Genomic DNA, 21,435 nt, shown 5'->3' with positions numbered 1-21,435 from the left:
CGTGGAATTAGGGGTTAATTGCCGAATCCGTTGCTTGATTTAATATCATTGAGTCGTGAGTGAGCTGAATATGAGGGTGGACCGTCTATGATATCATGGATTCATGTGGAATCAAAGTGAGTCTTAAATAATTGGGTGGGGCGTGGAGCTAGGAAGGTGCAGTTGTATGCGCAATCCGTTATTTGAGTTGTATGCGAATTTAAGTGGGATTTCAAAGAGGTAAGCTCAACCTTGAGGTTGGCAGAAAGGTCAAATGGAATTTTTGTGTTTGCATGTTCGTTTTGCCTAATGGACTCCTACTTGCCTTGTGACCCGTTCGTGCTTATGTTTTGTGGTGGCCTCTGGTTGGCGTCATGTTGATTCTTTGCCCGTGAGCTATGCTTTAATGAATGATATTTTAGATAGTCCATTCATCGGGCTAGATGTTTTACTTGTTGAGCTTTTAGCTCACTCCTTGCAATTTAACCATTTTCAGCTTAATAGCGAGGATGAGGCCACAACATGATGCCATGGATGTTGCTGATGAAGATGAAGACCGTCGTGGTGCCGCTAGATTGGGAGTAGTAGTTGTACCTTATAATGTCCACATAATCTTTGAACTTTTGTAAAAAATCGATTAAAAAGATATATGTATACGAATATGAACTCCGTATTTTCTGAGTCAGATGCTCTTGTGATGAGTGGTTTGTAAGTTATTATACGGGTTTAGGAAACCCTATTGATTAATGATGTGCTCTTAGGCGTCATGCTTGCCGGTTGTTTTCCATGCACTGTAATTTTATTTTAGTCTTCCGTGTGTGTCCTCTTATACGTATTATAATATTAAAATAGAACGCGATTAGAATAAAGGTTAACATCGGGCTCCCAATAGGGTGGTATCGGAGCATTGGATGGAGGTCGGGCCCTAACACCTTCTTTCATTTTCCTCTTTATATCCCTATCTATCTTCGTATCTCTTCATCTTTAAAAATCTTCAAGACTTCTTTGGTGATTCCATGGACATCGTTCAAGCGTTTCGCGAGTCTTTGAAGCTCTTATATTCAACGATAAGTTTATTTGAAAGTGTTTTGATCAACTGTATTTGCTTTGCAGGCTCTTCTCTCCCAATTTTGAGTTGGGTCTTAATTTGGGAGCTCTTCTATCCCGATTTAGATAAAGATCTGGGACTTACAAGACCTTATTTATGTTTTTTCAACCTATTGATATTGTCGTTATCTCTATATGGTGATGGTACTAGGACGCCGAACTTGGGTTCACCTGTCTTTTGACAAAGCCATAGTTGTTATAGGGAAAGATTTTGACGAGTGCTCATGATGATGATGATGGGATTTTCAAAGATTGGCCACTATGATGCTATGAAAAATTTCTTCCTGTGAGAGGAGGGAGTTGCTACACGTTATGCCAAGTAGATTTATGATTTAGATTTGCACTAGATTGTAATGCTTTGTGATTGATTTTGTCTAAAGTTATGTACCTCTTTTAAAAAAAAATTTAAAAATATCCTTCTGACCGGATAAAGTAATTGTTGGCTTGTGCTTCGCCAAGCAATACAATCACCTTTAAAACCCTTTCGTTGGCAATTGAAAATTTCAAAAACATGACTTGGCCCTTAATTAATAGCTCTTTAGTTTTGTAGGGTATCCCTTGGTGATGCATTTATTACTTGGGCTTTGCCCAAGTATGATGGAAAGAGGATGAAAAGAATAGCGAATGACAAATTATGTGTGGGGATTGAATTATTATCGTTATTAACTTGGAATTAGGGGCACATGATACTAAGGGCTGTCAAAAAGGCTCGCACTAACTCGACCCGGCGTGGCCCGGGCCGAAAATTTAGGAAATTTTCCGGGCGGACAATGGTACTTTTTTCAATAAAGGCCGATACCATTAGACCCTAATTCAGGCCCAAAACTTGAAAAGCCCACCACTCTACTAAGGGCCGGTGCATTTTCCGAATGCCCAGTGACAACTTTGATAGATTGGGTGCGGGTTCTTCTTCTTCTCCTTTCTCGCGAAAATGAAGGCGACCCGGAAAGATTCGGGGAGAATGGCCTTCTGGGACCGGATGAGAGTGACGGCACCTGGAACCCCGACCGCCGTGCCCGGCATTGGCGGCTCGCAAGCTCGAGTGCTGCCGAAGGCGATGGTGTGGCCGATACTCCTTATCGATAATGAGCCCTTCTCCACCTCTCATCGCCTCACCTCCTCCTCCACCGACGGTCCCTCCTCCTCCTCGTTGTCGGCTCGCAACAGCACGGCCTGCGCCGAATCGGAGCATAGTATGGAGCTACGGCACGTCGTTTTCGGAATCGCCGCCTCGGCCAAGCTCCGGGCACGGAGGAAGAACCGCATCAAGCAGTGGTAACTACAAATCGCCCCGGAGATTTTTTGCCGAGAAATTTCGAGCTCGTCGTTGCTTTTGATTGATTAGTCCGTGCGGGTGGAAAAACTTTTGGCTGTTGGAAACCGTAGAATGTGCACGGAAAATGTAGCAGAATCAGCACTGAAAGAACCTCATATTAGTTAATTCCAATTTGAACGCGAATTTGACTCCTTATCCACCTACACTTTCCCAAAGTTTGCTCTCCTTTTGCTATTTGTCTAAATCGGGCTCTTGTTAATCTTGTTCTTTCTAGAATCTTTCCTCAATTCAGCGCATGCCCATGAGTTCTCCGAGAACTTGAGTGCCTTTATCTTCTAGTTTTGCTACTATGCTTTCAATCCATTTGGGAGAACTGGTGATGAAACTAGAAGTGCCTTTCATGGAGGTGGTTGCTTTAATTCGTTATGCGCAACTTGGTGAGGGAAGTAAAACAGATGATGTTTGTCATGATTAATGGCCGCCAGGATTTGGATTTTAGATTAGCTTGTATGGAGGTTTCACGAGTGTCAAAGTTCGAATTTTCGTGGAAGGGTAAGTTTCACTTGAAGAGATAGAATTATTGATCATCTCCTCGCTTCGGCAAATCGAGTGTGGCGTGACTCGTATAAAAAAAAAAAACGCAGTACACTCATGTAGGGATGGCCGGTTCGGTGGAACCGCCGGTTCCGGTTCATGAACCGGCGGTTCCGGTTCCACGAAAAGGTGGAACCGGAACCGGCCGTCCCTATCTCCGGTTCCGGTTCCGAACCGGAACCGGCGGTTCCGGGCCGGTTCCGGTTCCGGTTCGGAACCGCCGGTTCATTCCGATCCTTTTTAATAATAATTTTTAAAATAATAAATAATATAATAAATATAATAAATTATAAATTATAACATACAATTAAAATGTACATTATAATAAAATATGGGCAAAAAAAAAAAAAAAGAAGGAATGGGCTTGAACTTAATGAATTATCATTAAGCGCCTACATATCTTCTTGGGGATAGAAGAATCAAAGCCCATGTAGTTCTTTTACCTTTGAGAACCCCAACTTACCTCATCGTCAATCGTCGCTACCCGTTGTGGTACCGGTGCCGGTGGTATCTCCAACATCATCGCTAAAAAATTCGTGTTCACGATCTAACTCTTGGTGTCGATATTTCGCCCTCGTCCAATCGCCCACACAAGCTTGAGCTTCCACAGAGTCCGGGCTTAATCTTGAACGGCGAGCGTCCAAAATTAATCCTCCAGCACTAAATGCTTGTTCAACGGCAACCGTTGAAGAAGGGGTTGCTAATATTTGACGAGCGATGAGGGCGAGAACTGGATACTCGATTTGGTGACTCTTCCACCATTTCAGGATTTCGAAATCTGTACTATGTTACGCATCACGAAACTCAAATTGAATGGTTAAATGTTTTTCTAATTCGGAAATACTACCTATTGCCCCTTTTTGTTTTTTTTGCCTACTCTTAAGCATATTATACCCTCTACTAAATGAACTACCACCTTCGCTATGTGAGGCAGTAGATTGTAAAGATCCAGAATCACTTAAACCATATCTACTACAAAATTCTCCATATAATGCTACTATAGATTCTTTAACATGTCCTAATATATTTGAAATATCTATTGAATCTTCCAAATATAAACAATCATGATAATACACATTCAAATAATCTTGTAAACCTTCTAATTTAATACGTGGATCAAAAACAATACCAACTAAATAGACAAGAGGAATTTGCAAATAATAATGCAACCATTTTTCTCGCATTACTAAAATAGTTCGACCTAATTCGGTATCATTTTCATATTTACTAAAAACACTACCAATATTAACACACTCTATTAAAAATAAATGCGTTGTAGGATAATAAATACCAGATAAAGTCTTAGTAGTATCATTAAAAATTTTCAAAATATCTAAAATTTTCTTGCAAACGTCCCAATGTTGAGGAAGTAAAGTAATTTCGGGAATATTTTGTGAAATAAACATACATAATAAATCTTTATATTCAAAAGTTTGCCGAAGCAACTCGTACGTAGAATTCCAACTAGTCGGAATATCTTTTAGAAATCTTCTTGCCATTTTCCCATTTTGTTTACAAAATTTTCCCCATGATTTCATACATTGGGGACGACTCCATAAAAATTTAATTGAACTTTTTATTGGGGCGAGAGAAGTGTCAAGAGTTCGTAAACCATCTTGTACACATAAATTTAAAACATGACAAGCACATCTAATGTGAAAAAATTGTCTGCCAAAAGTGGGTTTGCAAATATTTTCTAATTCGGGAATAGAAGCGGTATTTGCGGCGGCATTATCAAAACCAATTGAAAATACTTTATTTATTAAATTATATTCTTCTAAAACTTGCATAATTATTCTATAAATATTATGAGCCGAATGGCTTTCATCAAAAACTCGGAATGCAATAAGTCTTTTTTGAATCATCCAATTGTCATCTATCCAATGACACGTGACACCCATATAAGAATGAATTTGCCAAGGATCACTCCAAATATCGCTACCTATATGCACACGTCCATTGAATTCCGAAAAAATTTTGCTAAAGATTTTTTTCCTTTTTTATAAAGATGAAAAACTTCGCGTTTAAGAGTATTTTTTGGAATAATTGGCGCTTGCGGAACCAACGCAGTATTTATCAAATATTTCATATTAAAATTTTCACCAGTATTAAACGGAGCATGATCAAGGGCAACATATTCACCTAATGTTTGTTTATAAAGTGCTTCGGAAGGAAACGAAATATAGGATGAGGATTAGAAGTGGCGTACCCGGAAATTTGTTGTTGCGTATTGTCGATCCCCGCTTGCGTTGGATGTTTTTGTCCAAAAATGCCGACGGAATGTTCCGTAGCCGTCTCCTTTCGTAAATTTATATGTTTGCGAACAATATTTACATTTTACATTATACTTACCTTCGACTTCATCACGTACTTTGTCGAAGTAGCGTGAAGTCCGATGTATTATCTCGGCCCTTCCGTTCCGGCTCATTTGCCGTTGACGTTTCTTCGACACCGGTGGGAGGATGAAGACTTTCTTGTGTTGGGATGTGCTCGACGTTTGGAATCGGGCCATAGTTGATATTATCGTCGTCGTCTTCCCAACTTGTATACTCACGAGGATCATATTCGGGAATGGGATACTCGGAATCTCCCATAGTCATCTTGCCCTTGTCGGCATTTGCTTCCCCCTTTTTGACTTCCCTTTTTGAGAGAATTGATCGGAAATCCGATTGAGAGAATTGAGTCGGGATTGAGAGAGTGGAGTGGGGATTGAGAAAATTGGGAGAATTTGAGCGATTTGAGAGGATTTCGGAGAGAATTCGAGAGATTGTTCGGAGAATTTGTGACAAAAATGAAAGGAGAAGCATATGTATTTATAGGCAAGAATTATTTTTAATATATATATATATATTTTTTAAGGTAAAAAAGCAACGGCCAAATTAGCCGTTGCACGTTAGCAACGGCTCTTTGGGCCAAACGGCCCAAAGAGAGAAAAGGGGGGTGGGCCCGGCCCCCAAATTTTTTTTTTTTTTAAGTTTATTTTCCGCGGTTACGGGCCGGTTCCGGGTTGGAACCGTGGGCCCGGTCAACGGGCCGGTTCCGGGCCCAAATGGCCGCCCCTACACTCATGTATTCTCGTTCTTTACTCATTTTGTCCTGTTTCGTCAAACTCGCTTCTTACATTTTGTAGATTGCAGCAACGAACAAATTTCATCCCGATATACCAACTTGAGTTCAGTTCTTCATTTTCATTTTCATCCTCATCATCACTATTCTAATATTGAATTCTTGAAATCTATGGGATTTTGGAGCTTGATTAAAAAAAAGAGAAAAAAAAGGAGACTCGACCCGATCCGACCCGAATATCTTGGACATTTATGATTTGGGTATCGGGTCAGCCCGGGTTAGGTTGAGCCAAGCTTGGCGCCGTTTGGTTTCGGGCCAAGTCGGGCTTATATGAAACCTGGCCCAATCCGGCCCATTGACAAACGTTTTAAAAACTTTGTTATTGCACAATAGTGATAGGCCCCGATGCCAATACGAGCCTAGGCACACTGGGCATGAAGCGGGCGCCCAATTAAACTTTGCGGGTGCCCGATCGGACCTACTCGAGCGCTTGGGAGATGCCATATAAACTTTTTAAAGATTCAATTTAGGCTCTATTTGTTTCGTGAAAAATGTGATATTTTCAGAAAATATTTTTCAGAAAGTGATTTTCTAGAAAAATGACAATATTTTTCGATATTTGACCGAAACATGAAAAAAGACTAGGAAAATATTTTCCGTCGTTTGGTATGGAAATTTAGATTTGATTTTCCTTCATGCATTCCTTTAAATAATTTTGAATTTTTTTCTTTTGTATTTATTAAAATCAAAATTTTAATTTTTTCTATTTTTTATTTTTATTTTTATTTTTTTCCCTTCACTTTTGGGTTAGACCAATCACCGGAAACAGTGACCATCCATAGGTGAGCTTGAGGCTCCGCCGGTCCCGTCGATCTCGAGCTCGACTGAGGCCGGCAAGCCTCGAGCTCGCTATATCAAGACGCCGCCGGTTGTTGTGGAAGAGGCCCCGTTTCACATTTTCAGGACGCCACCGAAGGATCTGCATCTTGATCTGACCACATTAAAATCTTGATACCGTCTCATAAAGCTATTTTTTGACCATGTCATCTCATTAGGTTTCCCTTTCATCCTCACGCAAGAAAATCTTGACAAAGCAGGAGAAACCACCCCATGCACATCTGTTTCTGCAAAGCGGAGAACCAGCCAGTGGACGTGTGAAATGACTCATGGGATTTGGATTTGGGCATTCATCTCACCAAGTTTCCTAAATTTCTAGTTATGGATTTTTTATGAGATCACTCGAGGTTTCTTGCCGGCGTTGGGCGAGCTCAAGATCGCCAGGGCGGCTGAGCCTTGAGCTTGCTTGTGACTAGTCATTGGCCATCATTATGACCCGCGACCAGCCAAAACCAAAAGTTAAAGAAAATAAAATGAAAAAAAAAAAAAAAAAAAAAAAGAAAAAAAAAAAAGAAAAAAATAAAAAATAAAAAAGAAAAAAATTTGCATGAAAGAAAATGAATAGGAAAATGTTTTCCTCTTCTAAAAAAAATAAAAATATTTTCCCCACTTCTGAAAGAGTTTTTTCCATGGGTGGAAAATATTTTCCTAGACTATCGTATATTTCACGAACCAAATGCCGGAAAATCCAACATATTTTTCTGAAAGTTATTTTTTTTTTCGCAAAATAAACGGAGCATTAATCTATTATTGACACTTGACAACCCTAATTTTAAATAAAGCCTAAAAAGTATGCTCCCAAATTCGGACCGCAGAATTGTTGTGGGCTATGCAAGCAGCATGGTCCAATAAAATAATCAGTTGAATTTAATAAGGAGCAGGCCCATTTGACTTTTTGATTATTTTTAGTCTCGTGCGGTGTCGGAAAAACCGACCTTAGGACTAGTGCGAAATTGAATTATGACAGCCTTCCACAATTTTCTCTACCTACTTTGGCAAAACATGTCTCTAATTTCATTTATTGCCATTCTTTTCTAAGTGTGGTCCATCATTATGAGGTTGGAACGTTTCGATGTTGTAATCAACACCGACTTTTCCTCCCATGCTTGATATTCAATTCACAAGCTTATACCCTTCAAATGCTTAACACGCAAGCTTTCCCTGTGTAGTTAACTTCCGAACAGCTGTCAACTATTTCTCTAATCCATTTGGAATGTGTCAATTGCTCCAATTTAGTTATAAGTCTATTTCTTTGCCAACTAAGTCCTATGCCTTTGCATTTGTACCAATTTAATTCATCCGGCTAATTTTGGCTAAAAAATCGCTGAAATGGACACTAATCATTTCATGTGGCGTGGTCAACGCTGACGTAAACAATTTTTAAAAATATTTTGATTATTTTTTTATTTTTTTTTTATTTGTTTATTTTTCTTTTTTGGAGGAGGGAATGGAAGAAGAACAAATGGAATAAAAAAAAAAGGAAAAAGGAGAAAGAAAGGAAAAGGAAAAACTTAAAAATTGACCACATTAGCACCGACTGCACCATGTAGAACTCCCGGCATCCATGTTAGCGATTTCCAGCGAAATTTGATGGGTTAAATTGACATAAATACAAAAGGTTTAGGACTTAATTGGCAAAAAAATAAGTTTAGAACTAAATTGACACAATTACAATAAGTTTAGGACTTTTTTTGATAATGTTCCTAATCTGTTTAAATTCATATATTATTCGGTCCATGAGAATTATAGTGTATTTCACTGTTCCGGAGTTTATTTCACTTCATGAAAAAGACCAAATTGTATAGATCTTCATGCCTTAATCTTAGTGGCTGTTAGAAAAAAAGAAATTGTATAGATATTTTGAAAAAAAAAAACTTTATTATAGGACTATCTAAGAGAATTATAGGAAAACAAATCAAATATACATAATCAAAATAGATATAAAATTGAACCCAAAAAAAATAGGTACAAAAAACCAGATGAAATGTCCTAAGTACTTGTAGAAAATATCTAAAATATCTCACAAATTGGAAGCTACTTCATTTTAGGGAAAGGTTTACATTGTAAATAATTCCGTCGAAGAATAATCACACATCATTTTCCTTTTTTTTTTCCTTCAATTTATGTCCTTTTTTTTTCAATTACAATAAGTTTAGGACTTTTTTTGATAATGTTCCTAATCTGATTTAAATTCATATATTATTCGGTCCATGAGATAAATAGTGTATTTCACTGTTCCGGAGTTTATTTCACTTCATGAAAAAAATGAAATTGTATAGATCTTCATGCCTTAATCTTAGTGGCTGTTAGAAAAAAATGAAATTGCATAGATATTTTGAAAAAAAAAATGCTTTATTACATGACCATCTAAGAGAATTATAGGAAAACAAATCAAATATACATAATCAAAATAGATATAAAATTGGACAAAAAAAAAATAGGTATAAAAAACCAGATGAAATGTCCTAAGTATCTGTAGAAAATATCTAAAATATCTCACAAATTGGAAGCTACTTCATTTTAGGGAAAGGTATACATTGTAAATAATTCCGTCAAAGAATAATCACACATCATTTTCCTTTTCTTTTCTTCATGTTTATGTTGTTTTTTTTTTTTTTTAGTCGAAAGATTGATGCGTATACAAAAAGTTGACATTTAAGTATTTTGTAAAATTACCTTATTATGAATTATTTTGATTTGCTATTCAAAGGAAAGAAACTTCGGATGTTTTTTTTTTTTTTTGTAAAGAAAGAAACTTTGGATGTTGGCTTCTGTTATTTCGCGAAAAACAAATGATTCGAAAAATATTTTTCTAGAAATTATAACTTATATAGCTTGCAAAAATGAGTGAATAAAAAATATTTTCATTGTCCAAAAAAATATTAAAACATAAATTGTTGTATACAATATTTTTTTTTTCAATTGACTAAGTATTTCAAGTGATATAACGGATCATTTTTTTGAAAAATATTTTTCAAATCATTTATTTTTCTTGAAACAAATAGAGACATATCGTAAAGAACTTGTTCTCATATATGTAAAAAAAGAATAAATATAAAAAAAACATTTGAACTGCTTTTGTAAGGTTGTTTATAGAAGCAAAAAAAGATAAATAGTTTGAAATTAAAGTAGATGGGAAATAAAATAAAATTATTACTTTCCGCATTTGTCAATTAATAGAATATTCGTTAAAAATAATTAAGGAAATTTTGGGAAGGAAAAAAATGAATCATAACCCCTTAAAATAGGAAGTTCTCTTTTGCTCGAACATATCTTATAAGGGCAAATCATGGAATGACAAACTTTATATAGATTATGGATTAAACGATCTAATTTATTATGTAAAGTAAAAAGGACCGGTTAACTTTAAAGGATCATAATCTTTTTTTTTTTCGTTGAAAATATCCTCATTTAGTTGCTTTATAAATATTCTATCAAATAGACAAACGTGCAAATTGATTTTATCGCTCCCGTATTTCATTTACCATTTAATTTTAGCTATATCTAATACATTTTTTCACATATATGAGTACAATTAATCTCATCATATGGTATCAATAATTTCATTTCGTCCATAAATAATTCAAGTACTTCTTGTTTAAATTATAATATGATTTTGCATGTCTTTCTCTTTACAATGTTACCCCCTTGAGGCGAGGATTCCTCTGGGAGTGCTCCCGCCCATGGGGAGCCGAGCCTTTCAAATAATCTTAACAATCTTTTTAGGTTGTTGTTTTGATTCGGCTGATGTTCGCACTCTTGAAAAAAATACCTTAATGGGATGCACCCCGACATACACTATACATACATATGTTCAATTTTGTATTGTATGCTTTTATGAATAAGTGCTCATGAGTATTAATGATCCAAGTGTTTCTGTCAACACGGTTTTATTTAACTCTCCATACACCAATTTTGTACATTCACACGGTGTGTGTGCACATTCGCCAATTTACTTTTACCTATCGTGATAAATTGTTAGTAAAGAAACATTTGATGTCGAAGCTTACATCTTTAAAACATTAACTCCACTATAAAGAATTGCAGTTTTTCTTCATACAACTTTGTTGCCATCTTAGTTGCTATTTTAGAATTGTAACATCTTTAACTATTTGATCAATTGATTAAAAAAAAAAAAAATTGTCACGTCTATTCACCTTGAAAGGGAAGTAGCAAACGGACATAGTCGCCTGAATAAACAACGATTATTACAAAGTAGGTTCGAATATAGGAGCCGGCGTATCTTGATTCTCACGTCAATATTATTATCCTTGCCCTGCTTAGATTTAAACACTTTGACAATCACTTATAATCTCTATTTGTAATCTTGCCTCCAAATATATATATATATTTTTAAATGTATACAATAAATTATTGAGTTTGAGTCCCTTAAGACAATGTCACTTATTATGATTGACATGGATGTGATATAGCAAGTGAATGTAGATATAACTTCGCAATTGTTCGGATTGACACAAAAGGTTGCTACTGCTTAGGACTTTTCCATGAATTTTTAAGAAACTAGAAGGAAAACATTTTGCTCTACATTTGTGAAATATATACACTAATGAACTCCACATGTTAGTGTTTGTATGGGTCAAAAGTTTCGTGCTTTTTTACTTAATTGAAGAATCAAATAACGACAACGATAATATCCGTATAATGTGAAAAATTAAAAGTCACCTCACTAGCACATGACCTTGATAAAAAAAATCCCCTTTTCACCTAAATCCAATCCTCCATGGGTTAAAGAATCACGTTCGCTTTCGATTTTTCATCATGGTTGTTTGTGATATTTCGAGTTAATTCATGTGCGTTGGGGCTAAGTCCACCTTCTTGATTCGATCGAAGATAGGTGGGTCATTTGCATCGAGAGTAGAGAATTCATAAGGAATTATGTTCCGAGTGATCCGATCTCAAACGATGGACGGAACCGGAATCGAATGCGGAGTCCTATACTCAACGATATCCGGTTGTTGCATCACATGGCTAATTTAGGTCGGGTGAGTTTGGTCCTTGACGATATCAGTTGGCACACAGGTGTCGCCTAATCCAGCTATTGAGATCATCTGGTCCACGTAAGTATGTCGTGGAAAAATCTGAACTTTTCTCTCAAAAGAGGAAAAAAAAAAGGGGGCACTTTCCTTTTACATAGGCAAAGGTGATAAGGGGAAGCAATCCATTAAAGGAAAAAACCAAATAGATAAAAAGCAGGGGAGGGCATCCAAAGGAAATAAGGAGCAAAAGTAGGGGTATTTTCGGGAAACCGACGAAACTCTCCCTCAGCCGCAGGCGCAGGAAGCTTTTTCAAAAATGGTCGCTCTTCTTCTTTTTCGTCGTCGCAAACAACGAGGCCATAAATAGATAAGAGATGGAGAGAGAGAAGCGGCTTTTCCACACATGAACATCCACAGAGAGAGAGAGAGAGAGAGAGAGAGAGAGAGAGGGAGAGAGATTGAAATCATCGAGAGGCATTTGACGAGGAAGAAGACGAAGAAGACGAAGAAATTTGGTGGGGGAAGGTTTTGAATGAATTCGCTTGTGTGATGCATCAGAAGAAATCAGAAGTCCAGATCGGAAAAGAAAGCACCGGCGTCTCTTCCGATTTCAACCCCATCCCTTCCTCCGTCCACCCCAAGCCTCCATCCCACTCCTCCCACTCCCACTCCCACGCCCCGTCCCACCACCAGTTCCCCTTCATCGCCGTCGCCGCCGCCGCCGCCTTCGACCACCTCCACCACGCCTCCCCGGGCCTCCAGAATGATCCGATCCCGCCCTCCACGCCTTACAAGAGGCCGCTCCTGACTCAGTCCCCTCCTTCCCTCCCCAAGTCCCCCACGGCGTACCGCCTGTCTCCCCCGACCCCGACGACGCCGGCCCCCGCCCAGCATTTCGCCCCTCGGAGAACCCTAATTCCCATCACGGTCGCTGCCAAGTCCACCGCTTCCCGCCTCCTCCGCCGGTTCAAGCACCTCCGCGGCCTCCGCATACACCTCCGCCTGATCCTCCTTCTGTCCCTCCCCTTCTTTTACTTCCTCGTGTCCCACCCCAGTAACTCCTTCCTGCTCGATTTCATCTCGGCCTTCGCCTTCTCCGCTGCGCTTCTGTTCTCGCTCAATTTGGCTCTCCCTCGGCTCCCTTCGATACGGCTGTTCTTGGCCCGCTCGTTCCCGATTAAGTTGAAAGCGTCCCAATCCCTATCTAGTCCTTTGCCCGTGTTCTGGTCGATTGGGTCTCGGACAAAAGCTGAGAAAAGAGTGAATTCGGGATGCTGGGTTCAGGTTTATAGTAACGGGGACGTGTATGAGGGTGAATTCCACAAGGGCAAGTGTTCGGGGAGTGGTGTGTATTATTACTGCATGAGTGGGAGGTATGAGGGGGATTGGGTTGATGGGAAATATGATGGCCACGGAGTTGAGACTTGGGCAAGAGGTAGCCGATATAGAGGACAATATAGACAGGGACTTAGGCATGGTTTTGGGGTGTATAGATTTTATACTGGCGATGTATATGCTGGGGAGTGGTCTAGTGGGCAAAGCCATGGGTGCGGAGTACATACATGTGAGGATGGAAGTCGCTATGTTGGAGAATTCAAGTGGGGTGTTAAGCATGGCCTCGGTCACTACCATTTCAGGTAACTTAGCAGCAATGGTTGAATGCGTCGATGGGTTATGGGCTGTAAAAAAGAGCATTGATCAGTGAAATACTTAAAAACTGGACTTTGGTGATTGTATATTGTGTTAAGTTCCTGGCTTATCTGCATGGAGCTTCCACTTGATGGTTGAGGTGTTCATCCATGGAGCTTGTGCTATTATTCCGAGAGTTCATCGAGAAACCTATTTTCTCTGCGTCCTTTGGATTTGTTTCCGGAATGTTTCGAATATGAAATTTGTGTTTTATGGATGTAGAGACGATAAATGCATCATTTTAATGGAGTAATTTTGCTCTATTACAGTCATTAAAATACCAAGGAATAATATATTTCCAATATTGCATCATTTTACTGCACATGGTTGAGTCGAAATTATGATCCCAATGTTTCCGCTGGCATTTAGCCATGAATTCTTTTACATGGAAAATGGTGCAAATAGGATTAAATATCTTTTCTGCCTGCATACTGATTATATCTTTGACCTAATGGTCAACTGCTGAAGAAGTATTCGCTTGTGCAAGTGAGACTTCAAACTTAGTCAGTGTGTGTGTGTGTGTGTGACGGAAAGAGGGGGGAGGGGGTTGTAGGGGTGAAAAGAGGAAGGGCGGGGAAAGGGGTGGTGAAGGCAGGGTTTGGTCATGGGATAGGCCGTGTATGCTAATCTCCTTTTGTAATATCAGGTTTGGATAAATGATAGGGACTCGGCATGCAAAATTTTGTTACTTAATTCGTCGGAAACGGTGCAGATGTTAGAAGAATTCCTTGTTGAACTTTTTGTGGTCAATTATCTTTCGGTGATGCTAGCTAAAGATGAACAATTACAGGAAGGAAATGGACTTATTGCTTGCTTAGAGTTTGTATCTTTTTGATAACATCATTAATTTATGACATAAGGTCCTTTTTTTCCTGTCCTAGCATAATAAACACTAGCCAAAGCTTCTCTTCATGTGCTTCTTCAGGAGTTTCATAACGCAAAGCATCCTTAATTGCTGTCATAATGCCTTTTCAGCCTTGTGGCCATTCTTAGGTTTCCTAGCAAAATAGTTTTTGTACTTTGTTTTGCAATAGTAGATGTCTCCTATCTCTACGGCAATCCACGTTAAGCTAAATTCATCTTCCTTTTGTAGAAATGGTGACAGGTATGCTGGAGAATACTTTGCAGACAAGATGCATGGTTTCGGCATCTATTCTTTTGCCAATGGTCATCGTTATGAGGGTGCTTGGCATGAGGGTAGACGGCAAGGGCTTGGCATGTACACTTTTAGAAATGGGGAAACTCAATCTGGACATTGGCAGAATGGGATTCTTGATATACCGAGTACACAAAGCACCACGTACCCTGATTCTCTAGTCGCAGTCAATCACTCTAAAGTGCTCAACGCCGTGCAGGTAATTACTCATTAAACTCTGTGGTATGCTTTTCTAGTTCATGGGATGTGAGACTGATGTCAATAACGGTTAAGAAAATATATTGCTTATGATTCTTGTCGTTTGCATAAAACTTGCCATGATGGTTGGAGTTCTAAATTGGCCTGGTGTGATGAATTACTTCCCAGGGCAGGCTCAGGCCATATGTGAGCATTATATTAGGGATGCTTCCTGTTGTTGATGCATGGCCCAGCGGCCTTGGTCTTTGTAACAAGCCTATTAGTACCAGGCTGCATTTATTCCAGGATCAAGATAAATTGACTCTTGTGGGGTTGTCTAAAGGTTTATTTCCCTTTGTAACCCTTTATTGAACGCGACAAATTGTATCCCCATTTACTGTGCGGTCACTGAGGAAATGGTCCTTGCTCAGTTGTTCAGAAAGGTTATTTAGCCTGTTGCCTTGATAAGACAACACAGTGCCTAAAATCACGCGTGATTTATAATGCATGGACAACAAAATGTCCAAGATTTCTACATGACAAAGGAAATGATGTCTATGAGATTTTTAGACACGGTATTAAGCCTGAAATATAAATTTCCACGGAGAAAGAAGAAATGAAACTTGCCCGCAATAGAAAATTTGACTTATTAAAACTGATTTTCCTATAGGATATCCAGGTTGGACTTACACCTTCCATATTCTTCTTGGGCTTGATCATGTGCTTTGGATTCTTTTTCTAGCTTTGGCGAGAGTTGGCAGATGTATTGGGCATTTTAAGATAGATTTACCCCATCTTCAGCATTCAAGCTCTAGCTTTAAATGTTGTGGTAATTAAGATAATTTTTCAACACTGTACCAGAAAGTTTTGTGGACTGCTACATTTCCTCCGAGTTAGAACGGGTCTTAGTCAATTAGTCTTCAGTTCAAATTTTGTCTTGCCAACTCTTTTAATGCAAAACTGTTTTGAGTTCGATGCAAAATTCTCTCATGGCTGGACTTAGAGTAGGAAGTGATGAGGTTGGGGATGTTGAAAGCTAGGAGGAACTGCAATGTGGATGATGTGCTTTTGCTGCCACCAGCTTGTTTTGACAATTTTTGTCATAATATAATCGCCACCATATTTACAGTACAAAGTTAACAGACATAGAAGGGTGACGGGCAGTTTTGATGTTTTCCCAAGTGTATTGACAATGTTCTTGGGACTTACTTCATAGAAATAACAAATCATGTGATCAGAATGTGTGAAATGGATTATTATTGTATTTCATAAGGAACTAGCCAATGATATCCACAAATATAACTCACATCAATAAAGAAATTATCATTAGTTTCTCTCTGTCTTGGTATGCAATGGCCATTCCATAGATTGTTTATGGAATGGCCATAACATTAGTATGAGGAATGCCCATTCCATTTGAAATGGACATTACTTTTTCTAATCTTGCGCCATAGGAACTTAAATCTGCAACTGGTCTGGAAGAACTTTTGTTTCTATGGGACTTTGGTCTCGAAGTTTATTAATTATTTTCTGCATTTTGTTTGTTTGCTGTCAAGGTCTACGAATTTTGATAAGTTTTGTCATGTCATCTGGTTCTCCAGAGTTTGGTTTCTAGCGTATCTCAGTTTTGGATCAATTGAACAGACACGGATCCATGTCAAAATAATGCTCGTGGCACTGCTTGTAAAAATTTGAAAAAACTATGACCTTTTGTAAGACGATGTTGGGCATCTCTGGGGAAAAATTTTTAGGTGCGGACACGTGTCGACATGACTCGTGTCCACACCGAACAATCAATAGCAATCCAAAATTAATCCAAATCTTACTCAAACTCATAATCGCCCCAGCCCTATGGGCCTACCACACCCAACTTCACGCAGGGACACATTAGGCCTTTTGATGGCCCATCAAATCCAAATGTGTTACGCACGGGACTGAGCCTCCTTTATAATAAGCTGTCTCTTTCTTTCTCCGTTGCATGGCCGATGTGGACAAGGAAGTGCACAGCAGACGTAATTCCTTCATAGAGCATTATTATTTAATTCTCTTAGTAGTAGGTCATCCTTCCCTCACGGAAGAATTCTCCATGAAACTAAAAAGTTTAAGAGAATTATTATGTAAATTCATTCAAGGGCTTTTTTTTTATTATTTATTTATTTGTGACTTCAAGAAAATAACAATTTATCATGTCTACATAAAAATATATATTTAATGTGAAACGTGTCCCAGCGTGTCGGAATTCTCTATTGTTTGAGAATTCACGTGTCGGCGTGTCGTGTCGTGTCGTGTCGCGTATCGTGTCCCGTGTCGGTGTAACATAGCTGGCCATATGGCTCTGAAGTCAAAATTCTTTTGGTCGATCTACTTTGACATTTTGGCATTTTATTACCAAAATAATCCAGTTCATGTGCAAGTTTACTGATCTGATCTAGTTGGAGTGTTGGACTGTTGGCAATCCCTTTAGCAACGCGCCATCTTTTTTAGATAATGACTCCCTTATCAATTATGATATAATCTGAACCTAGATTACATCATTTAAGCATATATCAGCTGTTTGAAATTCACTAGGATCTCTCAAGGGCATCAAATCTACATGATACTAGGAGGTTCAATTTTGTTAGATGCGTGGAGTGTCATTATGATTTAGCCACACCTAAGGGGGTCTGAGAAAAGTTTGAGCTAATTTACGAACACTATTAGAGATGGTTTTTCTGATAATAGGCCCCTAATTCTATAAAGATCAATAAGAAGGAAAGAAGACAGTTAAAAGTTTTGAGTTCTGGCAGCTAAGCAGCTGTTCCATGATGCATTGCTTGTTAGACATAGAGAGAGTGCATGATGTCCCATTGAAAAGAGATTATATCCAGTGCGAACGATTAAGTTGTTGGGCTGATGCTTGAATTGTGCCATTATTCTTTATCAGATGGTAGATGACTGTTTGGTGTTAAGGTGGAATCAATCTTATCTTTTGAGCAAGTCGTCAATGAGAAACTAATGGTTTTACTGTTTTCATGATCACTGCAAATTTTGAATTTGTTTTAGGTAGTGATAATGTATAATTAATACCTGGTGGGAAGTTTAATCTCTTATGCTTTATGTTTACAAAATTTTAAAGAAACAGAAATACTTTGAAAGGAAAGTGGATCCTGAAAGTAGGGAAAATGAAATAATCCTGTGCAAGCTTATTTTTGGATGTAGGTATCCTTTTTTTTTTGGGGGGGGGGGGGATGGTTTTGTATGTTCATGTGTTGAATGGAGAACTCTGAACATTTGTTAAAGTCCATCGTCATCACCTTGGGTCTTTGATGGCCATTCTGGTAGTACAACTTCCTTGCATCGGCAAGTCTTCTTGAATAAAATTGGCTCACAGAGAAAGAAATTACAGAAGTTAAAATAACATCCTGGTCTAGTTGCATGGGTCTTACATATCTCACTCCGGGAGATGAGTTGCAGATGTCATGTTATTCTATGATTCATTTCATTTGTGTTTTCTAGCTGCAGAGCAGCTGTAAAGTAGTTTAATTATCAACAGTTTATTTCTCTGCTAAACTGGTTAAACGATGCAATTGTTGATTTATTTGTCGATTTCTCGTGAGCAGGAAGCACGAAGAGCAGCCGAGAGAGCTTATGACGTGGCCAAGGTTGATGAAAGGGTTAATAGGGCTGTCGCAGCGGCTAATAGGGCAGCGAATGCAGCTCGAGTTGCAGCGGTGAAGGCTGTCCAGAAACAGATATACCCCGGTAGTAGCAATGACAACATTCCACTGCCGATTGTGTGAAAATTCAGCACGCAGCTATTTATAGTTGCAGAGGTTGTTTTTCATTCTCCAGGGCATGCAAGGTGATACTTGTTCCTCTGGTTCTGTAGAGTGTACTAGAGAAAAGCTGGGTGGTAGTTTTTTGGCAAATTATTGGAGAAACAAAATGGTTGTCCTTTCATTTTCAAATTTGTATAGTTGGAGAGAGAGAGAGAGAGAGAGAGAGAGAGAGAGAGATTGTGAAGCTGAAAGAGCTGGTATTTACGGCGAAACCTTAGTCCAGCTGCCGGTTGTACATGCAAGCAACACTGAGAAGATTCACATCTACTCGTTTAAGCTTCCCATATTTTGTAAATCAGGCAATTAGATCATGCTGGTGCTTCACCACCTACATTTGGATGCTGCTGCTTAGTTGTCGAAATCTGGAAGAGGACCAGTTGAGTTTCAGGATAATGTTCACGCTAATTGGGGGTCTTAGATTCAAGGGCCTTCTAGACCTTCTTTACAAATAACTTCTGTCACTGGCTGTCCCTTCTCGGTACTGAAATTGAAGGGCCAGACTCGAATCATTTTTAGGAACTTGTTGCCCTGCCAGCACACATCTGGGACGGCGGGTGGTCGCAATCGTTTGACTCAAAAGTCGGTTTAAAATCACCCAAGAGCGCTCCGGCACATCACTGAGCCATGGAAGCCTGTGGGCCAACTCGGAATGTGTCAAGTGAACAAAAATCAAGCCGATGGCGGCTTAGAGAAAACAACATAGGCTATTCATGTTACACGTCTATGTTGAAATACTAACTCAGATGAAACAAACTGGCGATTGAATGGAAGCCAAGCGCCCTCCTCATTCGGCCCAACAAAACGGATTGCATGAATTACACGATATACAAAGTGAGTTACATGCCCATAACTAAACAAGTGAACGCCCAACGGAGAGGACAACACCGACTTCCAGTTTTTGGTATTAACAAGTTAAAAAAAAAAAAAAACATGAACAATGGCCAAGAAGAAGGGCGTAGCCTAGCGACAAGTGAAGCTCACGGCCAGGAGTTTTGAAGCCAACTTGAATTACCACCCGGATTTAGAGAGTTGTCACACCATTTCGACCCTAATATTTCCATGACGAACATAAACATAAGCATCAAGAAAAAAGACAAGAAAAACGACTAACATGGCACTAAGGATACTGAGTACCGCTTTTGAGAAAGCAAGACGCATAGCTTAAAGGTTTAAACAAGCTAGATGAACCAGTAGACCGAAATAATGAGCTTGTGGCAAAGCAAGCTTTAGCATGCTTCGGCTTTAAGCTCCGATTCCGTGCTTGGGAACACGGTGAATGAATCAAAACTGAAATAAAAGAGGAGATCAAGACATACAAGGAAGACGAGCTCCTACCTTGAATGATGAAGAGAAACGGATCAACAAACTCGCTCACCCCACTTCGGGTTCCCTAATTTCTTTCGCTTACTCACGGCTTCACTCACTTCCTCAACCTTAGTCACGGTTTGCACTTGTTTTCCCTCTCGGTTTGCTCTCTATTTCCGTTCACTCTTAGTTGAAGAATGGCCAAGCATGTTCTGACCAGTTTATGGGGAAAATTGTAAAAAAAAAAAAAAAAATCCTAAACCTAATATACTTTTGCCAATTCAGTACTACATGTATTGCATTATTGGATTTGTTGTTAAGTGTGCCACTATATCTACAAAGTTCATTGGCCACTTAGGCGCAAAAGCAGGACAAGTTTATACTTGAGATCTGCCCCAAACTCATTAATTATCAAAAAATTTCTGAACTTAGTGTATTTTTGCCACTTCAATCATAAATCTTTCAATGTTGCTAATTTAACCCTAAACCATTTGACAATATGTTGATATAGTCTATCCGACCAATTTCTTATGGAAATTGTTGACGTGGATGTTGGCTAGCACGGCCGTGTATAATTTTTTTTTTTATCATTTTTAAAATAAATTTTTATGATTTTTCCTCCTTTTCTACTTTTTTCCTTTTTCTTTTCTTTTTTCCTTTTATTCTTTAACTAAGGCCAGTGACCCTCGTCAGTTGACGACGACGGAAACTATAGCATAAAAGGAATACTGAGAAACTTTGTGTTGATTAACGAAGATATTAGAGACACAAGTGCTGCCACTTATTGATCATCATGTGTTTCGGATTTCAGGGAATGCAAAGTAGATTTTAGGTTCAAAAAAATGAAAAACCGGCTCTGACGGACAAGTTCTATAACCTATAAAGAATCTGAAATCACTTACCTCTGGATGGAAAGAGACGGCATGTATAAGCAAAGCGTATAAACCCTGTTTGTAGATAAATGGCCCAAATTACTTTATCAATTATTATATCGCTCGAGATACTGCCTGTTTCGATAAAATTAAATAATCTAAATTAGGTAAAGGTCCCGGGGGAGAATATTATTCTTAGTCTTCGCAACTAAGAACATCCTGAAAAGGCAGAGAATTGTCCTTCTTTTGTTCCTACCAAAGCGTTCTGCCATCTGTCCTCGGACATACCTTCCCAGCACTTGAGGAACCCCATCTCTCCTTGGGCATAAAAGGAGTACTGAAAGGGACTTATCTGTTTCGGAAAGAGCAGCATAGATGAAAAATCAGCAACCCATTTGGTCCCATTACCTTTCACCGTCAGTTTCCCTACCGTCGATCTTGACCTCATTCCGTTCACATTGTTGCCGTCGATCACCACTTGATTGACATTAGGGAATTGGCC

General features: G+C 38.8%; 1 protein-coding gene across 1 annotated transcript; it reads left to right on the top strand.

Moving 5' to 3' along the window:
• The first annotated feature begins 12,255 nt into the window (after positions 1 to 12,255).
• On the top strand, positions 12,256 to 19,087 carry LOC115727951. The gene is made up of 3 exons (XM_030658275.2): positions 12,256 to 13,553; positions 14,699 to 14,960; positions 18,538 to 19,087. The coding sequence occupies exons 1-3, from the start codon at positions 12,466 to 12,468 to the stop codon at positions 18,715 to 18,717; spliced, it is 1,530 nt and encodes a 509-aa protein (XP_030514135.2). The 5' UTR covers positions 12,256 to 12,465; the 3' UTR covers positions 18,718 to 19,087.
• The last annotated feature ends 2,348 nt before the right edge of the window (positions 19,088 to 21,435 follow it).

The sequence above is a fragment of the Rhodamnia argentea genome, chromosome 9 (assembly GCF_020921035.1).
Source record: "Rhodamnia argentea isolate NSW1041297 chromosome 9, ASM2092103v1, whole genome shotgun sequence".
NCBI classification, from domain to species: domain Eukaryota; kingdom Viridiplantae; phylum Streptophyta; class Magnoliopsida; order Myrtales; family Myrtaceae; genus Rhodamnia; species Rhodamnia argentea.
The sequence above is the reverse complement of the archived record's forward strand: the minus strand, read 5'-3'. Positions and strand labels throughout refer to the sequence as shown.